Genomic DNA, 15,834 nt, shown 5'->3' with positions numbered 1-15,834 from the left:
GCCGTGTAATCAGAACAAACAGGCACCGAGGAGAGGAGACGCCGGAATAAGAAGACCTTCTGACGTCAGCAGAAGGGGCTGGTGCGAAACAGGGTTGCTAGGCAACCAAGGAAGCGCTACTGCGCCAACACAAGCAAGGAGGAGAAAGCGATCAGCAGCAGAGCGATCGCGATATATATATATATATATATATATATATATATATATATATATATAGCATTTTTTTTACAATTTTTGGCCATTTTTTTACTGTATTTTCCACATTTTACCACCTTTTATTGCACGTGTACACGTTTGCATAGGTAACTAAACGGTATCCTTACCGGAGATCTATCCAGACATTGCACTATTTTGATCTTCTGTGATTGTCTCTTCTATTAGTGTATTAATTTTTTGCACTTTATATCTATTACATTGTATACCAATTGTATTATATGTATTTCTATAGCATTGAATCCGATTGTATTGTATCTGAACAGTTTTTGACTTGACTTAAAGTGAAGGTAAAGTTTATTAAAGTCGAATATATCAATTAATTATTTCACCATAGAATAAGTTAATTGCTAACTTTATTGTATATATTTTTTTATTTTTCTTGTATTTATAACTATATATTTCCCTACCGTTTCAAAGATAACTCCTCCCAACCTCTATTTCCGGATAATAGGTGCGGTGACGTATAGAGCGGTCCCACCCGCTCTATACGTAATATCAGAAGCGTGTTCCCAATGAACATTCTAAAGGCGCATGTGCAAATCTGACATAGCAATCGCAAATGCGCATGCGATAGTCGGCGAAACAGAGTAAACAAACAGACTGTAGCACATAAGCATAGCATCAAGTAGGCGGATGACGTGAGGTCACGGCCACATTTTCAACTGGCTGATCTAAAAACGTGACCAGGACATAAAAAATATAAAAAAAAAAAAAAAAAAAAAGGGGGTTGATTTTGCGGAGCTGAAAAAAGGGAATTAAAACCAAGATTACAGGATTTATAACAAATATTTTAAAAAATCATGAATGAAACTCCTATTTATTTCTAACAAAGAATTGGATTGTGGATCAGCGTCAAGGTAACTTTACCTTCACTTTAATATATATGTGAGAGCGACCAATCCTGAGTCACTCCTTTTTTATTATAAAAAAAAAATGTAATAACATTTTTTTATATAAGTTTTTAATATAAATAAAATTGTTTTAAGCATTTTTGAAACTACCAGTTTCTATATTTATTTGCCTATATAGAAAGACCAACTGTAGGTGTTATATATTATACATTATTAGATATACCATTGTCAATATCACCCTCCTTTTCAGTCAGCTTTGTTCCTGAATGCTTTATCCTGTTTTATATATACTTTAGCCAACTTTGGCGCTCCTATTCCCTTTTTCGGTACTTTGAATCCAAGATCCAGTTAGGGGGTCTTTTATAGTGTAGCCTGTATATATAAAAAAAAACTAGGTGCAGTTCTCTACAACTACATACAACCAAAAATATATTAACCTTTTGCCGCCGTTATATTCCGTCCAAACGGCACTGGGCTTTAGCGTCGTTATGACGGAATACAACATCATAGCCAACTGCGCTTCCTGGATTTGATTGTGGTCTTGAGGGCGTTCCTAGCGTCACAGGGACGCCCCCCAGACCCGATCCAATAATTTAAATCTCGCGATCGTATAACACTGTCATGAAAGCGGGTTAAGCACACATGCAAAACACAAATGTTTGCAAACAGGAACACAGGTCACCTAAAGGGACAATAAAGTGAAAATTAAACTGAGGATTCAGATACAGCATGCAATTGTAAACAACTTTCCAGTATCCTCCTATCTGATTTGCTTCTTTTCTTATGGTATCATTTGTTGATAAACATATCTAGGAATGTTCAGGAACAGCAATACACTAGTGATTAGTGGCTGTACATATAGATCTTGTCAAGATACATTGCTGCTCCCTCAACACAGAAAACCAAGAAAAAGAAGTAAATTTGAAAACAGAAGTAAATTGGAAAGTTGTTTAAAATTGTATGATCAATCTGAAAAAATGTGGTTTTATGTCCCTTTAAGTCTTTTGGTTTACAAAAAAACAAAAAGCAAAAACATGGGGAAGAGAATTGCAAAAACAAAGTGAGTCATAAGATAAAGTTCTCTGCATAAGGGCGAAATTCAATTTTTATGGGAAGTCCAGCAAGAAACAAATAGTGAATGTAAATTTGAATGAATGCGTGCCTGGTTTTTAAAAATATTATTAAAAACAAGGGCACTTTCATTCATGAAACTTTACATTGCAGCGTTTTTTAAAAAATAATTACCATTTTCTTTAGGAAACCCAGACCGGCGATCCTCTGCCCACAGCTCCTCTGTACTTACCTCAGCAATGACAAAATCGGCTTCCTCCAATCATGGCGTGGCCTTACGATAGACGCTCTGGGGCGCACGCCATGATTGGAGGAAGCCGGTTTTGTCATTGCTAAGGTAAGTACAGAGGAGCTGCGGGCAGAGGATCGGCGGTCTGGGTTTCCTAAAGAAAAAAGGTAAATATTTTTTTTAAAAAGCCTGCAATGTAAAGTTTAATGAATGAAAGTGCCCCTGTTTTTAATAGTAGTATTAGTTTTTCAGTTTTGCTGCCAGACTAAATATGAATGATAAAGGTACTTACTCTCTGATCAATCAGTTGTTTAAATCATCTGTTCAGGATGGATAAAAATCAATAAGAACAAAAAATGTTTTTACAGATTAGGTATTATACAAATCTATTTATTTTGGTAACCCATCAAGCCTGTCATTTTTAAAATATGAGATATATATATATATATATATATATATATATATATATATATATATATATATATATATAAATAACAAGAGTATTACAATATGCAGTGATACATTTTTTATTGAACTAACAGTACATAGTAAAAGACAAGCTTCCAATAGTGTTTTCTCTTCCTCATTGCTTTAAATAACGTAATTGTATAGGAGGTATTTAATTCATATTTCTTTCAGCACTGAATAAACTTACTTTTGTCATCTTTGTTTCTGCTAGTCCCAGCCCACCAATGCAGTTGTGGGAGCAGACCCTAATAATCAGTGAGTACCTATTACTACAGTATGACTTCTGTACAAACATGGATTTTTTTGATGATTTCAATTTAAATAACTGCACACCCTTTTGATCAACAGAAAAATGTAGCATATTGATAACTGCTGTTTTATATACAGTACAGTATTGTGTTTGCTTTATGTCCCTTTAATTGTCAAGAACACAGTAAAGACCGACTTTTGCGAATAAACAGTGAATAAAGACAAATGGACCCACCCACTAGCATACGCAGTGTACCCCACAGCGACCCTACCCCACAACAGTAACAACCATAACACAAGTCCCACAAATTCCTACCTTCTGCCTGTTCTAGAGAGTTCATCTTTGCCTCCTGCTCTGACTTCCTGCTATAACAAAACACACTTCCTGAAGTCAACATGTATCCTCGTCCATCATTGGAGGGAAAAGTCACAAAAAAATTACTGTTCTGATTGGTTGCTAAACTATTAAGCCTTCGCCCATTCGTCATCGTTATCCTACCCCTTCTCTAAGTGATGCTGTGAAACCAGAAGTGACGCCAGTGATTGCAAAGGGTTTGTGCGGGCAGTAGTACCAGTGAGGTGAGGTCTTATTGGTTGGATACAATTGTCAATTATCAAATTCGGGGTTGTAATTGGCTGTTGTGATGCAAGGGGAGGGCTATTGGTATCAGTGTTTGAGACTGGTGGATGGTCTGATCGACAAGGTAAAATGGAGCAGGCCATGGAGATGGGGAATGGTTCGAAAAAATGGGAAAGTTACTGAGCGGGAACCTGTCTCACTTAGATGTGTGGTATATATCTCATTGATAGGTTGTCTCTTATTAAGCATTGCTTTCTTCAGAAGTCTCCAGTCTCCATACAACTGTCTTGCTTTTCAGCATGCTTTCTCTTTCAATAGGGACTGTCTCCTGTACAGTTTCTCTTATGTTGTGATGGGGGTATTTACGTTCCCCCTACACAATTACCCTTATTAGCGCTGAGTCTCAGCAGAAGCAGGTCCCTCTCAGTAGAACCCAGTCTCGCTGATTATAACTTAATCTCCCTTTTGCGGAGCTTGTTAGAAATCGTTTTTGTTTATTTTAAAATGTGACCCATTATATGTGCATCTTATTAGGCGACCCTCTCATGTGGAGTCTATTTCACTAGAGTTTCCCTAAAGGAAACATAATTTCAAAGTAGCCTGTTTAAAACAGCTTTATTTGTTAGAAACAGGCACTTTATCATGTTAGCGATTGAAATGTATGTATTTTATAGCGATATATATATATATATATATATATATATATATATATATATATATATATATATATATATATATATATATATATACATACACACTCTAAAGGCATTTGTACCTTCACAGGTAAATCTGCATCTACAATTCAATAAGTAAAGATTTGATTCTCTAAAGTGCTCTGTGCAAGGCAATGATCTCTGAAAAGATCCATTAGTAATACAAGGTCCAAATCTTACAGAGAAAACAGTGTATTTTGATAATGAGCTTATCACAAATTTCTCTATGCAAAGGAGAGACAAATACATTGCAGTATCGTCATAAAAAATAATACAAGTATGCTTGTAAAAAAAAAATGTGCACAATAAAATTTGTATGAAAAGTACACAGATATGCAAAGTTAATATTAAACTAATGATTCAGAATTTTCAACAACTTTTCAATTTACTGCTATTATCTTATTTGCTTTTTTCTCTTGATAGCCTTTGTTGAAAAGCATACAGTGGTAGGCTCAGGAGCAGTAGTGCACTACTGGGAGCAAGCTGCTCATTGGTGGCTTTACATATATGCCTCTCGTCATTGGCTCTCCAAATGTGTTCAGCTAGCTCCCAGTAGTGTATTCCTGTTCCTTCAACTAAGGATACCATGAGAATGAAGCAAATGTGATAATAGAAGTAAAATGGAAAGTTATTTAAAATTGTAGAGCATGGAACATTCTCATTTACTTCTGTTATCAATTTTTCTTCGTTCTCTTGGTATATTTATTTGAAAAGGCAGGAATGTAAGCTTAGGAGCCTGCCCATTTTTGGTTAAGCACCCTGGGTGGTGATTGGTGGCTACATTTCGCCACCAATCAGCTAGCGCTACCCCTGTGCTGAACTTTAAAATATGAAGTTTTTATTATTTACTAGTTTTAAGAACTTGCTTATTACATCATCGGTGTTCTCCCCAAAAAATGTTGCCAGCTGGGTGGTGGCAGTGTAATACTTTTTTTTTTAAATAGTTTTTTTATTGAAGTTAAAGCATAGATCAACAAACAAGATTCGCCCTAAGGCCAAAGTTACAACAAAAAGAGTAATACATTGTCTATACACAGGCATTATTGAAAAAGCAATATGCACATGCAACAAGATAAATACATATCAGATCTTAATATGAAGATAGACAATAGTTTAGGCGAGATAAAATAGAACTTCATTTTATGTTATATTATTGACGGATGATCTCCACAGTACAATAGAAAATAGAGGAAGAATTATCCGGGTCCAAGATATCAGCCTGTGGAGAATTAGCATATGTATCAGCCACTCTTGGGCCAAGATGTATAAGGGGGAAGGGGATATTCAGCGGGTAAGCACCGCTATACACATAGGGGAAGGGGTGGAGGGCGGAGCCATATATGAGTGTAAATAGGTTAAGGTACATGGTGGGAACTTAGGAGTGCTCGAGCATAGAGACCTCAGGCCTGTCAGGAGAGAATTATATCTTGCGGGTCATAGTGTAGATTAGGTTATTCTCTGTCGTTAAGTTTCCCCTCTAATAATATGGTCATATCCATAAGGTTGAGGTAATAATAGCTAGTAAAGGAATTTTATCAGGGCTTAGAAAAATTTAATACTATTGTTATAATACGACTTGTATACTATGGACCGTGAGGTTAGGGAAATATGTTGGCTTTAGTCATAGTAAAGTTAGACAAGTAGGCAGGGATTCATAATCAGCAACTGGTGTGCATCAACTTATTAATGTATTGAATATACTTGATATATGGGTAGGCATGAGTTACAGACAAAAACAAGTACTGGTTACTGCAACAAAGTACTCCCCTTTACAGTAAGGGTGAGTGGGCTGCGTGCCTGAGAAGGCCTGCCACTTATAAATGGAGAGCAGTAATGCTATATAAGCCTATCAATAATCAGATGGGAAATATAGCTTAACATCTAATAGAAAGTATCATGGCGTCTTACCAATAAGCCTTAGTTAGCTCACCTAATGATATGTAGCTGTTGTATTTCAATTATTATAAACTTGATATGTCAAAGTTGGATCTGAGCTGCAAACAGATGAGATAGAAATGCAAACATTAATAGTGAGCAGGTGAGAATATTTATAGGCCTGATATGTCAGTGGAGGATCTGGACTGCAAACAGGTGTACTAAAAAGCGTACCATCAGTGCTGCAGTTACATATAAGCCAGTGCCTAGACCTAGGTGCATAGGAATACATAAACTGTACAATTAACTATATCCTCTCAAAGTACATAGCCATAGTACAATAAAAGATATATAAATATCAGTATATTGGCGCGCTATTAGATACCCCTCCAGTAAACTTTAAAGAACAAGATAAGTAATACATCAAACACATGTTGATCTTACGTAGTATAGCATTATACAGGGTAACTAGTTGTGATATATATGTCAAGAGACATGCCTTACTGAGTTACTCACAGAACTAATTCCAAGTCTCTGCTCCTTGTAGGGCTATTTAAGGTAAAATATATAATGATGCAGAATAACCTTAGCTTGGATCCCTAGGTATAAATATAGAATAGCCAGGGGCTCAAAATAAGCACTTATATTTGGTATATGGAAATATGCTTAGACAATACTAGCTGAAAAACTTCCTTAGGGTACAATTAATTTATCATGCGTCTGACAGGAACCTTAAATTCTATACAATATATAAAACAATGTGTGAACTGGTTCCGACCCTTAGTTAAAATTAAAGAGCGCTATATGCAGCATTGTATGCACAAGAGAAAAGAGCCCGCGCACACCACACTGTGCTCAGGGCCATTGTAAAGATGAGTTAGTTGTGCCATTGAGAGTTAAGCTACTTAGAAATATGTAGTGGCAGACAGTAACATTTTAACACAATAAAGAGTAGCTATATAGGGGTCCTAAGGCAGTGCTACCTATTAAATATTATCTTGTACCGAGTGTAATTATTCTACATGGGTCTGTGAAAGTTATATAACTATAGTCAGACTTGTGTATTTACATAAATACACTGTAAGTAGACCCATTGACTTAAGCTTAGACCATGTGTCCTATAGTAGAAATATATGTATATTTTGCAGTGATCCTACATTGGGGATTTTTATGAGATGAGAGAAGTAGCGGCTGGCTTATGGACATAATATATTAATCACCTGTCTTTAACTCTCTTAAACAGCAGCTAAGACTGTTTTGACCTCTTTGGACAATATTAAACCATAGCAATTTTTTGAGATTGACTGAGACCTGCGTTAGATTGTACATTAATAAAGAAGATATAACATTATGGCATAAATACATCAGCGTAGAGTGATATATACACTGAAAAAACCACTAATGATTTTGCGAGAACGTATAGAGAATTAAACTAATCATTTAACAAGTATGCAAGATAGATCAATATGAGGAGCAAAAAGGTAAATACATGCTAAATTGTTTTGCTTAACAGGAATACCGTGAATTAGGAGACAAAATGAGGGAGCAAGGAGCAGTAATAAAACTATAACGTAGGCACCCAGAATCAAAGCGTGTTAAATGAAACGTTTTGTTGTACAGTGATACTTGTGAATGCAATCAGCCCACAAAAGTCCCGGGTGTAGCTCTGAACGTAAGCACCACTGATGGCTGCGTGCCCTTTGCCAAAACTTATTGCCCGTACAAGTATTGAGGCTATCAGCCAAGGGGGTTAAAAGTTGTTATTGGTGGGTTCTTATCGAGTCTCCCCAGGGATCAGTCGTTTGACCGCAGATCAGTTCTCTAACCAACTCCAGTTCTGTCTCTATTTTGGGAGCCCCTGAAGGCCTCAAGATGGACTCTGGTATTGGGTCGGTGCATCCGTGCAGGGGAGCTATGGGGGACACTTCTCACATAAATAAAAGCCATGTCCGCAGCCCAGTCTCCTCTCTCCCGGGCAAAAACTATCTTAAGCAGAGTGTATGAATTCTCCATTACTTGTCCGCAGCAGTCACCTGCATCCTCTAAGTACTTGAGTTTGTTAGATATAGGGGCCTCTTGTGATCTCAGGTAGGGATATAGAGAGAGCTGGGGGTGTATCTCGGTAGCGGTCGGAACAGCTCTCATTAGTCCTGAAGAATCGGTAGTATAGAGCAACGGGTCGTCTGTGCGTAATTGCATTGAGTCAGAACTCGCTGCCCCTGCTACAGTGTTTGTGGAGACCTGTCCGTCTTTCCTCTCCTGTGTTCGTTCTTGAACGAGCAGAGTTGGTGACAACAATTCTTCTGCTGGGCTTGCCACATTGGGATCGTAACTAGTTAGGTGCGAGGCGCCATCTTGGTTGCGCAGTTCAGCGATGAGAGATCGCAAGCCATAAAACTGTCTGTCGGCCTTACTGCATAATCCTAGCAATAAACCTTTAAGGTGTGTAGAAAGCTCCTCCATTTCCAGTGTACGGTGGAGGTACTATTGACAGGCTAGATGATGGAGCGGGTGATAAGATAGTCAATCTAGGGAAAGTCTAGCGTTTCAAATGTAATGACATACTCCTCGTCACGGTCTAAGCTGGATAGCGGACCTCTGCGTCGTCTCCAAAGTAAATATGTTGTATATTAGGCCCATGATATGTAATCCATGCTCTAGCATATATTAAGAGTAGGACATAAAAAGATATATGTTCTTAGAACTATATAAATTGATATTTTAATGATCAGGCTTCAGGAGCTCTGCAATGACACGTCTTGTTGCTGTAGCGGTTGGCTCCGCCCCCCCAGTGTAATACTTTTAATAATAATACTGTTAATGTTTCTATTATATATAAACTTTTTTTTTTCTCAAAACTCATGCACCTGCATCATTTGTAGGGTAAGCCATGTTACTGCATTACTTGTAGCTGCATGAATTGACTAATGCAACAACATGGCATGCTTCTAACAACGATGCAGGACAAGGGCTTACATTTTTTTTTTTAAATGTTTGTTTTTGTGTGGGTTTTTTTTAAATAAAAAAATAATTAATATATATATATATTCTTAAATTGCCGTAATTAATACTGTGACGGATACCCCCGGCTACCCCGACTGAGTAGCTCTGCCAAACGGGTCCTGCTTCCTTCCTGCCGACTGCAGCTATGTAGCTGGCAAGTGACCACAGCCTGTAGCCACCCCTGATGCCCGACAGCACCAGTACTCGGGGTCCCACCCTGTGGCAGACTCCAGCTACCCAGGCTGGATAGCTCTGCCTGAGGATCCATTCTCTGCCTGGAACAGGCTGCTATGTAGCCCAGGAAAGTGATTTTAGCTGGAACCAACCCAAATTACTAGACACACTAGCATTCAGGTTAGACAAGAACTGATTTTATTGAAAACATGCACTCCTTTTATACAGACAGCTCATCTTGATAAGACCCTGGACAATCCCACTATTTTCCCGCCATTCCTGCCCCTCCAGACAGCCCGGCACCTCCATAGGAGCCACAGTCCCACATAATCCCAATACATATGGGTGGCGGTTTCGGGGTGATCCCAGTGGAGCGGTGGCACTTCCAGGGTGTCATTTTAAAGCTCTCGGTCCCCAGATTTCACAGTCCAGCATGATTTGTTACTGGGGACCGGAGTTACAGTCCGTTGAAGTTATGGGGATAGGGGTGTCCAAAACCCCCGGTTCCCAAAGGAGCTCCCCTCCGGCAATTCCACCACCCTTTGTAATCCCCAGGGGCTACTAATCCCAAAAAGAGCGGAGCTCTGGGGCACATGGTTGCTGGAGCGACCTGGGTTAAAATTACCGGGTGTTCTGCTGTCTTGGGGCCGACCGGGAGTTCCTGGCCAGCCTGAGAGGGGTTGGGCGGGTGTCCGTTGTGAGGTGGCCGACCGGGAGTTCCAGGAGCCCGGCCAGCCTAGGAGGGTTTTCCTGGTCATAAACCAACTGAAGGTGATATAAAAGCAAAAATGTTGTTTGTGATTTTCTTTTCTTTTACTTCTATTAAATTTGCTTCATTCCATGGTATTCTTTGCTGAATAGATACCCAGGTAGGTATCTGGAGCAGGAAATAAGTGATGCCATCTATTGCTCTTGAAAATGGATAACATTCTTAAGAAAACTACTGCCATAAAGAGCTCCAGAGTTTACGTATCTGCTTTTCAACAAAAGAAAATTTAAGTTGTTTAAAGGAAGCCAAAACAAAGCAAACAGATTCCAGAGATGGTGGTTGCTCTGAGGAGCCCAAAACCACTGAGAAACAACAGGAGTGAGGTTGTAGAGGGGTGGGGATTTAACCCTTGCAGCCCAGTATCCGTGACAACTCCCTCCTTCCAGTTCGGCAGACCCAGCTAGATCCCCATGGGTCTACTGGGGCATGTCTGAGGAGCATTCTATTTCAGTCTGCCAGGAAAGTCCGTCGGCATTCCCATTGCTTTTTCCCGGCCTATACTGAACGTTAAAGTTAAAGGGCTGCAGGGCTAAACTCCATCTTAGTAGACGTCCATTATCTCCCGACACTTGATTAAGCCACGCTATCTAGAACGATGCCCAGGTGGATCAAATGATCCTCCCAGGTGTCGCTAAAGATGGCAATGTTGTCCAAGTAGGCACAGGCATAGTCTTGGAGGCCATCCAGCAGGCGATCCACCATCCTCTGAAAGGTGGCTGGAGCGTTCTTCATCCCAAACGGCATGACCTTAAACTGGTAGAGGCCGAAAGGGGTGATGAAGGCGGACTTGGGAACGGAGTCAGGGTCTAGTGGGATCTGCCAATACCCCTTGCAGAGGTCAAGGGTAGTTAGGAAGTGACCCCTGGCGATTCTATCTAAGAGGTCATCGACGCGGGGCATGGGATAGGAGTTGGTTGTGGTTCTGTCATTGAGCTTACAGTAGTCAATACAGAACCGGGTAGTACCATCTTTCTTGGGGACCAGCACCACCGTGGAGGCCCAGGGACTGTTGGACGGTTCAACAACACCGAGGTCCAACATTCCTCGGAGCTCCTGGTGCATACTGTCTCTGACAGCTTCAGGTACTCTGTAAGCTGCTTGTCTCAGGGGAGCTTGTCCCGGGGTTTCCACTCGGTGCACAGCCACTGTGGTTTATCCAGGGACATTGGAGAACATCTCCTGGCGGTCCTCTAGTAAATGCCGGATCTGCTGTCTCTGTCCAGCTGATAACCTCTCATCCAAGATTATGTTGGCTACTCCTTGAGGGGTCTCATCCGGCCCGGGGAGCTCTGGCATGGGAAGGCTCTCCGAGTCTTCCATAGCCAGGGCACAGATAGTGGCTACATCTTGGGGTCTTTCTACATACTCCTTGAGCATGTTGACATGAAAGGTCCGTTGGACCCGATCATCGGAGCATTTTGCTACAAGGTAGGTGGTATTCAATTGTTCCACCACCCGGTAGGGCCCTTGCCAGGAAGCCTGTAACTTGTTCGTTTTGACAGCTTTCAAGGCAAGAACCCTCTGCCCTACTGTGAGAATTCGGCTACGAGCATTACGGTCGTACCACCGTTTCTGTCTCCTTTGGGCGCTCTGTAGGTTCTCCCGCACCATGGCAGTGAGGTGCTTCAGCCGATCCCTGAACTTCAGGACGTACTCCACAACGGAGGGTCCTTCCTCCCCTGCTGATCCCTCCCAGTGGGCTCGCAACAAGTCTAGGGGCCCCCTTATTTTCCGGCCATACAGCAGTTCAAAGGGTGAAAACCCGGTGGATTCCTGGGGCACCTCTCTGTAGGCAAATAGGAGGCGCGGCAGGATCTTTTTCCCAGTCTTTGTGAGTAGCCAAGAACGTCCAAAGCAATTGTTTCAGTGTCCCGTTAAACCGTTCACAAAGCCCATTGGTCTGGGGGTGATAGGGGCACTGTACAGGGGTTTTATCCCACACAGTTCCCATAACTTTTGGGTGACCTCCGCTGTAAACTGGGTCCCCTGGTCAGAGACCATTTCTCAGGGGAAGCCTACCCGGGTGAATACCCAGAGCAACGCACTGGCCACCGTCTCCGATATTCGCCAGAGGTATGGCCTCTGGATACCTAGTGGCATAGTCTACTACTGTGAATATGTATTTTTTCCCGGAGGGACTAGGTCTAGGTAGGGGCCCTACTATATCCACAGCGATTCTGCTAAAGGGTTCGTCAATTACCGGGAGAGGGCTAAGGGGGGCTTTCGTATGGTCCCCCGGTCTTCCCTACCTTTTGACACAGTATGCAGTTCCTACAATATTCCTTAATTTCTCGCGTGATTCTGGGCCAGAAAAAGATCTGAGTAAGGCGATGGTGTGTTCGGGAGTTGCCTAAATGCCTGGCCAGGGGGATATCGTGCCCTATTCGCAGCAGGTTGGACCGATATTTTTTCGGTACCACCAGCTGACGTTTGGGCACTGGCCCTTTCTTCTGCCGGGAGACCCGATACAACAGGCCGTTTTCCCATTGGACCCGTTCTTCCCCGGGGCCCTGGGGATCAGTCCCTACTCGGTCTCGGAAGGGGGTAAGGGTCGGGTCGCTCAGAGTCTCTTGGGCAATTTCAGAAGAGGAGGCCCAGGATAGTTGGTCGGGAAGGAGGGCAGGGAGCGGGGTTAGGCGTTGGGGGGCGAGGGTAGGCCGTCGGGGATGGAGAGGAGTCGGGGTGGGGGGTCCCCAGATGTGTTGGCTTGCCGCTGAGCTTGCTTGCGGGTGGTTACTGGTCAGGTGTCCAGGGGAGTATCCCCCAAAAAGGTGGAAACAAGTAGGCCGAGGTCATTTCCTAGTACAACATCTGCGGGAAGATCTGGCATAATTGCCACGTCCACAGTGCAGGCTCCAGCGCCCCAAGCCAGATGGACACAGGCCATAGGGACTCGTATTGTGGCACCTCCGGCCACTCGAACAGCAAGAGTTCTCCCAGTAGTGGTAGAAGCGGAGGCCAGATGAGGCTGGATCAGGGTAATGGTGGATCCAGTGTCCCGTAACCCCTGAGCCGCCTTTCCTTTGACCCAAACGGTCTGGCAGTGGTGCTGACGGTTGTCTGTGGACGCCAGGTAGGCTTCTTGTAGGGTGCCAACCTCCTCTTCAGCCCATTCAGGATAGTCAGCCGGTGCATAAGCATAGTGGGCAGTGGCTGGGTAGGTTGGGGCGGGAGCTCTCACCCAAGCTGTGGGCTGGAGGTGTCTTGGCTGAGTGGCTGGCTGTTGTCGGACCCAACTTGGGCATTCCCGCCTGAGGTGGCCGGGGTGTCCGCAGGAAAAACATCCCCGTGAGTCCCTGACTCCGGCCGGAGGGACAAAGGCCGGACGGCCCGGAGGCTTATTGGTAGCCGCTGGGGGTCGGACTACCACCGAAGCTGTGCGGGGAGTCGATTGTGGGTTAGAGTGAACTTGGTGGCGGGCATCTGTGTACTGATCTGCTAGGACAGCCGCCTGGTCTGCTGTGGTGGGTCGCCGGTCCTGGACCCATTCTTTTATCTCGACTGGAATATGATTATAAAAATGTTCCAGTAGAAAAAGCTGTGCCACTTCTGCCCCAGTAGTGGCCTTGCAGCCGGCTAGGCAGGACGTCATCGACCTGGTGAATTGCTGGGTCCATTCTGTGAAAGGCTGTTCATCCTGCTTCCTTAGTGCCCGGAACTTCTGCCGGTGGGCCTCCGGTGTGAGCCCATATCGGGCAAGGATACGGTCTTTCACCTTGTTATAATCTTTTTGGTCCTCAGAAGGGGTAGCGTGGAAAGCTGCCAAAGCCCGCCCTGACAATTTACCGATCAGGACAGACAGTCTTATCGGCATAGGCTACCCCCTGCAGTTCGCATTGGGTCTCAAAGACCTGAAGGTAAGTCAATATCCTCCTCCTCTTCCTTGTAGGCTCGAAAGGCCCCATGGGGTAGCTTGTGCGGTTGAAGAGCCGGCACTCCATGGGCTGATGGAGCCCCTCCTATGGACTGGTGGATTTCTGGTAACTTGAGCTGGGTAACATCCGAAATGATCTTGGTGATGACCTCCTCTGGTGGCCGGGTGCCAAATAACGCCAACCACCACTGCACTTCACGCTGTACATCAGATGTGGATGTCCCCGGAGTAGATACTGTACTTGCGGCTGAACTTGGCGTTGTAACGGATAGCTCATTGCCCCGGTCGTCATCCGAACCACCGGCCGCCTGGTCCTCTCCCAGCATTTCTCTGGTGGGGGTAGTTCTTTTCCTGGTACCCGCAGTCTTTCCACGAGTCTCCATTCAATATTACTTCTAGCTGGTGGTTTGAATGTCCCAGGAAGTTGGAAGCATCCCACCGCTGCCAGCCAATGTGACGGATACCCCCGGCTACCCCGACTGGGTAGCTCTGCCAAACGGGTCCTGCTTCCTTCCTGCCGACTGCAGCTATGTAGCTGGCAAGTGACCACAGCCTGTAGCAACCCCTGATGCCCGACAGCACCAGTACTCAGGGTCCCACCCTGTGGCAGACTCCAGCTACCCAGGCTGGATAGCTCTGCCTGAGGATCCTTTCTCTGCCTGGAACAGGCTGCTATATAGCCCAGGAAAGTGATTTTAGCTGGAACCAACCCAAATAACTAGACACACTAGTATTCAGGTTAGACAGGAACTGATTTTATTGAAAACATGCACTCCTTTTATACAGACAGCTCATCTTGATAAGACCCTGGACAATTCCAGAGCGGCGGCACTGGGTGTCATTTTAAAGCTTTCGGTCCCCAGATTTCACAGTCCAAAAATCAGCATGATTTGTTACTGGGAACCGGAGTTACAGTCCGTTGAAGTTATGGGGATAGGGATGTCCAAAACCCCTGGTTCCCAAAGGAGCTCCTTCCGGCAATTACACCACCCCTTGTAATCCCCAGGGGCTACTAATCCCAAAAAGAGCGGAGCTCTGGGGCACATGGTTGCTGGAGCGACCTGGGTTAAAATGACCGGGTGTTCTGCTGTCCTGGGGCCGACCGGGAGTTCCAGGAGCCTGGCCAGCCTGAGAGGGGTTGGGCGGGTGTCCGTTGTGAGGTGGCCGACGGGAGTTCCAGGAGCCCGGCCAGCCTAGGAGGGTTTTCCTGGTCATAAACCAACTCTTCTCTGAACACAAAAGGAAGCCAAAACAAAGCAAACAAACAGCTTCCAGAGATGGTGGTTGCTCTGAGGAGCCCAAAACCACTGAGAAAGAACAGGACTGAGGTTGTAGAGGGGTGGGGATTTAACCCTTGCAGCCCAGTATCCGTGGCAAATACATTAAGGTGCAAAGCTGCACACACCCTTAATAGCTACGAATATTTTCAGAAGGCTCTCACAAAAAAAAAAACTAAGACATTTCCCAATTACTCAGCTTCTCTCAAGACTCCAACAAGAATGAGGTGGAAGTGCTTTTAAGAGCACTGGTGGTTTGCAGGGGCTTTGGGAGGGCATACCTAGTATTAGGGCTCAATTGATCAAATGTCGGCAGACATATGCGCCCCTATCCGCTGCAGCTTGCTTCTTTTGGACAGAATTCCGTTGCCGGAATTCAGCATTGTATAAGAGCGCTATTTTGCAACGCCGTCCCCTGCCTGGGCACAGCCAATCACGCGTGGGCAAGAGCTGTCAATCTTCCCTGTCGGACGAGACCGGGGAGA

At 43.8% G+C, this 15,834-nt stretch overlaps 2 protein-coding genes across 4 annotated transcripts in view; one reads left to right on the top strand and one right to left on the bottom strand.

Moving 5' to 3' along the window:
- Positions 1-3,487, bottom strand: part of CNEP1R1 (CTD nuclear envelope phosphatase 1 regulatory subunit 1) — a 64,675-nt gene extending 61,188 nt beyond the window's left edge. The window contains exon 1 of the mRNA XM_053699551.1: positions 3,401-3,487. Coding sequence (XP_053555526.1) covers positions 3,401-3,482 — 82 coding nt within the window. The 5' untranslated portion in view covers positions 3,483-3,487. The remainder of the gene's footprint in view (positions 1-3,400) is intronic.
- A 245-nt stretch (positions 3,488-3,732) lies between these two features.
- Positions 3,733-15,834, top strand: part of TIPRL (TOR signaling pathway regulator) — a 30,073-nt gene continuing 17,971 nt past the window's right edge. The window contains exon 1 of one of the 3 annotated variants that reach the window (XM_053699547.1): positions 3,733-3,788. The gene's annotated coding sequence lies outside the window, so the exon portion shown is untranslated. Of the gene's footprint in view, positions 3,876-15,834 lie in introns of all 3 variants that reach the window. The other 2 variants (XM_053699550.1, XM_053699549.1) reach the window with 2 other exon arrangements.

The sequence above is a fragment of the Bombina bombina genome, chromosome 1 (genome assembly GCF_027579735.1).
Source record: "Bombina bombina isolate aBomBom1 chromosome 1, aBomBom1.pri, whole genome shotgun sequence".
NCBI classification, from domain to species: domain Eukaryota; kingdom Metazoa; phylum Chordata; class Amphibia; order Anura; family Bombinatoridae; genus Bombina; species Bombina bombina.
Note: the sequence above shows the minus strand (reverse complement) of the source record. Positions and strands in the feature narration are given on the sequence as shown.